Here is a 6995-nt window from a genome sequence, read left to right as displayed (position 1 = left end):
GATCATTAGATTTAGACCCGAGGGGTTAGTATAGCTGGGACAGACCTTGGTTGTCAGACGGGCAGTTGGGGTTTGATCTCCGCCGGGGTTCTCCCCCGTGCATAAGCTGAAGCTGGTGGCTCCTTGGGGTAGAGGGGTGTGTCCGGGTTTACACTCGGGTGGTTTCTCCATCTGCATAATAAAAAGAACTCAACAGATCATTTGTACCTATTTGTATTCTCAGTATGTATATTGTGTTAGATTGTTAGTTTTGCGTTGTCCATCTTGAAAAATAATGAGATGGATGGTCAGCAGTAGTGGAGCTGCATGCAAGCATGTTTGCGGCTGCATAAAAATTGGCCTCTATTTTAAATGTTGAAACAAAACTCTCTCTCTCATCCCCATCAGCCACCCAGGACAAGGGTTACTTGTCTAGCTCAGATGCAGACAAAACAGCTTTTCAAATAATTGGGGGGTCATTTGTTGCAGCCCCAGATGAGGGAAAGAACCAGATTCGTATGAAACGAGCCTCTTTCCTAGGGGGGATGTAAGGGTGTAGGAAAATAATCCCCAGCTGGGGTTTTGTGTCTCTCTAGGAGACCAGGACCCAATGTAGACGTACTCAAATAAAACCGACTTGGTTCAGTAACCCAACCTGGCAAGGTCTACTAGCCCTTGCGCCGGGTCCGGATCGAACCACGTCTCCCTACGAGGATGGCGTGGGCCGATAGGTGAGGCGAGGCTTTCATATCCCTCCGTGACCCATCACCGGCACCAGCAGCGTGTGCAAAGCAAGTCGAAGCGAGCTGCCTAACGACTTGACGCAGGATCCCCGCGCGTTCCCGCCCGACGATCCCTCCTCCGCCTTGGTCTGACACCTCCGGCCGCCCCCTAACCAATCTCAGGCGACGCCCGCTCCTTCTTCCTCTTCTTGCCTTCTCTTGCTATCATCTTGGCCAATGAGCGGTGGCTTCCTCGCGGAGAGCTCAGGCTGGTCTCGACGCCGCTTCTTCCATGGCCACCATCACTTCCATCGAGTTGAATTACTTGGTATTCCGCTACCTCCACGAATCCGGTAAGCCACGAGTTCGCTCGCTTGAAGTTAGTTTTTTTTTTACAGTTCTGCTGAGGGCAAAATTAGGGTCTAGGGCAAAAACGAAACCAGTTGTTCTTTCGATTTTTGTCGGTTTTTATGTTGCCGGTTGCGGGGGCTTCCTGGGGATTCTGATTAGGGTTGGTTTATTTCGGAATGAATTTTTGGAGCGAGTAATTGTATCGTTTTAACTGTGTGCAGAGAGAATGTATGATTTTTATTCGAGATGTGTGCCTGTGTTCTTTAGTTGGATTCAATAAGATCTCCAATTCGTGTTTTTTAGTGTCGAAAGAAACTGATGCAAGTTCTATTGATATCGTCCACCTTAAAGACCCTCTACGGTGCGTTGCGGGTTGATAAATTTGTCGTGGTTCATCGTTTCTTTGTATGTATGAGAAGATTGAACGGGAAACTAACACTATAAGATGGTTTAATATACGCAGTACTGTAGACTTCTCGACCCCATGTAAGATGTGTCAACACATAGATGGGGCAAGGCGTGATGATGATGATATGGCACTGTAGATGTATGCTTCTGGTAGCGTTATGCTGTTTTCATCATGCTTCTGTTAGTGAAAATTCTATCATTTTTTCTTATCCATTTGTTGTGTTATCTCGTGTTTCATGGAAACTGAGAGTATGGTGAGACGGCAACTGCAACATATGCATACTATATCTTGCGCATAGGATACAGAATATGTGGTTAAGCGCACTGAGGATTTTTTCCCAATTATTGTCTCTTTTTTTGAATGAGAATTACCAAATTATTGTCGTCATCTGTAAATTCACAAAGTGTCTGCTATGAATAAATGTGCTTGTAATATGTTTATCTATTTAGCCACAATTTAGTTTGGTCGACATACACTTTTACTCTTACCTCCTTTTGGGGATAGTTATGCCTGTGTGGAAGATCCTTAAGAGTGTGCAGTTGTGCTGTCGTGCTTGCATGTCTCAATCAGTGAAAGTACTGAAGAGCTTATTGGTCTTTGTTGCTTTATTGCAGGATTTACACATTCAGCATTTGTTTTAGGATATGAGGCAGGGATCAACAAAAGTTCTATTGATGGAAACTTAGTCCCTCCTGGTGCTCTTGTGACATTTGTGCAGAAAGGATTGCAGTATTTGGAGTTGGAAGCGAACTTGACTAATGTGAGTTTCCTTAACATAGCTTGCCCTGTTTGATGGTTTTTTTGTATGCATTCTCCACTCATTTCTCTAATGCTTGTTGGTATTGCAAATCTAGGGAACTTTTGCTTGAGCTGATCTATTCTTGTTTTAAGTTGGCCAGAATGATGCAGATGTTGATGACGATTTCTCTTTTTTACAACCATTGGATCTCATTACAAAGGATGTCTGCGAACTGCGTAGAATCATAAAAGAAAAGAAAGAAAGTCTTCAAAAAGAAAAGGACAAGGAAAAAGATAAAGAGAAGGAACATGAGCGGGAGCATGAACGGGAACGGGAACGGGGAAGGGAGAAGGAGAGAGAGAGGCAAGAAAGGGAAAAGGAAAAGGAGAGGGAGAGGGAGAGGGAGAGGGAGAGGGAGAGGGAGAGGGAGAGGGAGAGGGAGAGGTTAGAAAAAGAGAGAGAGCGAGAAAGAGAAAAAGAAAAGGAGAGAGAAAGGGAAAAGGAAAAGGAAAAAGAAAAGGAAAGGGAAAAGGAAAAGGAAAAGGAAAAGGAAAAGGAAAAGCAACAAGATGAGTATAATGATCGACAATTGAATAGAGAATGTGAGGATAAACCTAAAGTCAAGCAAGACGATAATGACGGTTGTGGAGGTAAATGATATTCTAATCATGGTATCTTGTATGATTTTTTGTTGCAGGACTATACATATTATCCTAATTGCATGGTTGTTCATCCACTAAAATGACCACAAATGCATGAATCTTTCTTTTCCATAATATGATTGCAAAAACAACGGAAATCCTAGATGTTTTTGCAACCATGGAATGCCAAGGTATGAGATTTGAAACTTTGTAACCTATGAGGCAAAAAATTAGTGTAAGTGCATGGAGGAACTCTGGCGTGTTTATACATCACATTGTCATTTGTCGGTTTATGGTTGCGATTTGGAATCTCTTGACTTGGAAGAAATGAATCCTATTAGGATTAGCAGATGTGATTACTTTACATTAGTATAGATCTTAACATATTTGAGGCCTATTGGGATGCAATGCATGCAAACAATGTAGTGACATGAAAGACCTTGTAAACATCATTTTGTATGGATTTGGTTTCACTCATTTGGCCAGATTACCATTGCACCATTCTTTGCAAAGATTGCTTGGTTCTTGATGTTTTCATTTTGTTTTTGATGAACTGTTTTTGTACCGGAAGGCCTTTATTGGAACCATCTTTCGATAACCGATCCCTTCATTCTTTGTCCAATGGTCACCTAAAGACTTTTCTTTTTTTTGGTAGCTATGAAACTCACTTCCAGAAGCTTGCTTTCCTTGTGGGAAACCTACTTCACGAGAGCTCTCTTCTTAAATGTGTATGCCTTGAGTTTTGCTATTACACTTCTTTTATGTACTGCATAATATTCCTCACACTTTTCCTTTCTTCCCATATACATTTCTTTAAGGCATTTATGCTTTATACTTTAACTCTTTTCTGTACATCATCTGTTTTTCTATATGATGATATCAACTTGAATCAGATAGCAATTCGTATGAAAATTTCTGGGTCATGGATGGAGATATATATTTGGTAAGTTGTTTTAAGGACGACATGAGGCATTTGGGTGGTGGTTCAATCCCAACAATTTGGAAGACTCCCTGAAGTTATAAATTGCAGTATGGGAGGCTCTAGATAAGCTTATTTGGGCTCTTCATAAGTTAGAAGAGATATTGTTTGGGCTGCTTGTCAAGAATACATGGAATGCCTGTGTAGATGCTAGCTAACAACATCAGCGAGTGGGGCTTAAGAGAAAAATGAAGGGGATGATGAGATGCTTAAATACGTATATTTGAACATATATCAAGGTTCAAAATAGGTGTCTTTTCTGGTTTTTGGCTAGTATAAGATGCTAGTTTAACATTATATTGCCTATGCACAAAATGTTTCTGGATCTGGTTCTGTGACAGGTATGGTCTGCATGATGTGGTGATGGATTGCTATAGTTGCAGCAAGTTGAAGGCCTTACATAAATTTTCTTGATATTTTGATAAATATCTTGATATTTTCATGAAAATTTTCAGTTCCCAAAATTAAAATAACAATATTTCTGAACAAGTTTTTTTTGTCATATTTTTCTGCTTAAAAGTAGGAAACACCCACTTTTAAATATCAAGTGGAAATTTGCCTGCCAAGAAATTTCCAGTATATATGTATGCATGTCAGTGTGTGTATATATATGTATGCATGCGTGTATATATTACATATATGCAGGTTTGTATCAAGTACTAGTGATAGTACTATAATATCTAGCAAATCCCATTCGATTTTTTAACAATCTATTGAGTGTCTCACAGGACTGACCCTATCAGTTTGATCTCTATAGTTTTTTTTAGTCAAAACCATGTTTTGAATTATGATATCTTAATGCGTGGACTGGTATTTTAATAACAATTAAAAAGAAATGACCCACAGAGCTGCAAAATTTCATGATATAGAGCGAGCATATTTTTGTGTTGATCCAAAACTAGTTTCCTAGAGAAAAAACCATGATAAACTTATACTTAGGTATTGGCTAAGCAGATTACACATGAAATTATGCCTTTTCACTAGATAGTAGAAGTTTTATCATTATTTTCAAAAGCATTAGTCACACACACACACACACACACATACCCAAAAGAAAAAAAGGTGGTAAGGCATGCTTAATTTTGAATTTGCAAAGGAGTAAAGCAGAGTGTCAAATTAGCGTATGCAATGTATGAGACTGAAAATCAATTAATACTAGTATTTTATTTCATAATTTTCTTTGATGGTTAAAAACCGTGAAGATATGGTCAATGCTGTCTCAGTGGTAGATGTACCTTTTGCACCAAGGTTTGTTGGTTTGGAATTGTTTGTGTGCCACATGCAGTCACAGTTGATTCAGATACTTGGGTTTGGTTGGTTTGTATGTGTGCTCTGGTGGTTAACAAAGAATGATCCAATTGGATGAAAAGCTGGATTTGATTGTGAATTCTAATGGTTTCAATCAAAGTTGTCAGTGGAAGCGGAAGCGGAAAGCGAGGCACTTCTAAAATTTTAGGAAGCAGGAAGTGTGGAACAACTTAGAAGTGAACCGAGAATCGTTTCGGAAGTGAGAAGAGAAGCGAACCAGAAACAAACTATGATTCAAAGGGGGGAAATGAAGAGGGAAGCGACCTAGGATTCAAGTAGGAAGCGGATAGGAATCGAACAAGAAGCAAAAGTGTAATTATATTTTTCCTAATCTATCAAAATATCAAATTTATGTTATCATTGACAAAATAAAACATGAGTAGATAACATTAAAGCTGATCTATTAATCTCAAAACTAAATTCATGCATCACAAAGCAAAAATCTTATTTATTTAAAACCTTGCACAATTTTATATCTAAAAATGTCAAAATAAAAAAAGGGAAACTTCAAAGTAAATTAAAAAAGGCTAGAACCAAATGCTTAATCTGCAACAGTCTAAAGTCTTGGTGTAAAATGAAGAAACACAATTAAGACTTTCAGTATATTAAAAAAGGCTAGAACCAAATGCTTAATTGCAACAGTCTAAAGTTCGTTAGGATGAAGGTGTAACTATATAACTTGAGCACAACAAAATGATAAATGCACGAGGCAAGACAAAATAGTGATAATGGAATCCTGCATTACATAAGCCAGCAATAAAGCATCGTGTCAAACATATAACAACGAGTCAAGAACACAATGTGCACAAATAAATGCTTCTAAGAATGGATAACAATAACAACACAATTCATGTTTCTGAAAAATTTCAGTGGCGATTTATTAACCTTAAAAAAAGATATAAAAAATTTCTCAATAGAGAAGGGGCTTATCTGATGACCCCCATGGTTGCTAGAGAACGAGAAAGACCACTGCCACAAACCCTAAAAACTCAAAAAACCTCCCCATTTCCCCCCTAATTTTTACGAAGAACAATTTTTCCCTTTCAAAAACATAATGCTTCTTTTTATTTTTTTGGTAAAAAACAACTAAGTAGGGGGAAAAATTGTCCAAGCCCCAAAAAACAACGGGTTGGGAATCACGTTTCCCTCAAAAGAGTAGCTCGCTTCCCCTAAATTGGGAAGCACACTTTCCATCTATGTCACACGGACTCTTCTAACAAGGCACCACACCCGCGTCACACCCGCACCCATGGGGGTGCGACACTTGGACACAACTTCCTTTGTGTTAGGTGAAGTCAACCACACTAAGGTCCATTTATATCCAAAAGTAGATTCAGTTAACCCTAATCAAGTCCACTTTTATCTATATTATATATATAAATACATAAATGCACACAAATACACGTAGTGTTAACTTAAAAATGTTAAAAATTATATATATATATCCTCCCCGCACCCCCGCACCCAAGTTATTTTACAGTGCCGCATCCGCACCCGCACCCGCACTTATGTGACATAGCTTCCCATTTAAAAAGTGTGCTTCCCCGAATGCTTCAGAAGCACCACGTTTCGAGGAAGCATGCTTCCCCATGCCTACGGGCGCTTTTGGTAACCCTGGTTTCAATAGCCCATCCAATATTAGACATGTTGTCTATGCAGTGTGAAGATTTCACTCCAAGATGATGTGATGGATCTCTGGCCCTAATATTGTCTTTTTAGCTAATACTTTAAATGTCCTGCTATATGCTCAAATCTTGTGTGAGGCTCCTCGCTTCCTTGTAACAGGATGTGGCTTCATTCTAGGTTGTCAAATTTGCAAGCATGTGATGCTGCATCATGTGTTTTCCAAGTTTTTGCTCATTTTTTT

The 6995-nt window shown here is 39.1% G+C and overlaps 1 protein-coding gene across 2 annotated transcripts in view; it reads left to right on the top strand.

Moving 5' to 3' along the window:
* The first annotated feature begins 472 nt into the window (after positions 1 to 472).
* The window catches only part of LOC149834964 (WD40 repeat-containing protein HOS15-like), a 31282-nt gene continuing 24759 nt past the window's right edge, over positions 473 to 6995 (top strand). The window contains exons 1-3 of one of the 2 annotated variants that reach the window (XM_090011623.1): positions 473 to 1054; positions 2076 to 2221; positions 2361 to 2850. In XM_090011623.1, coding sequence (XP_089867749.1) covers positions 994 to 1054; positions 2076 to 2221; positions 2361 to 2850 — 697 coding nt within the window. In that variant the 5' untranslated portion in view covers positions 473 to 993. The remainder of the gene's footprint in view (positions 1055 to 2075; positions 2222 to 2360; positions 2851 to 6995) is intronic. The other variant, XM_090011622.1, reaches the window with a different exon arrangement.

The sequence above is a fragment of the Nuphar pumila genome, chromosome 6, assembly GCF_984573655.1.
Source record: "Nuphar pumila chromosome 6, dmNupPumi1.hap1.1, whole genome shotgun sequence".
NCBI lineage: Eukaryota > Viridiplantae > Streptophyta > Magnoliopsida > Nymphaeales > Nymphaeaceae > Nuphar > Nuphar pumila.
Note: the sequence above shows the minus strand (reverse complement) of the source record. Positions and strands in the feature narration are given on the sequence as shown.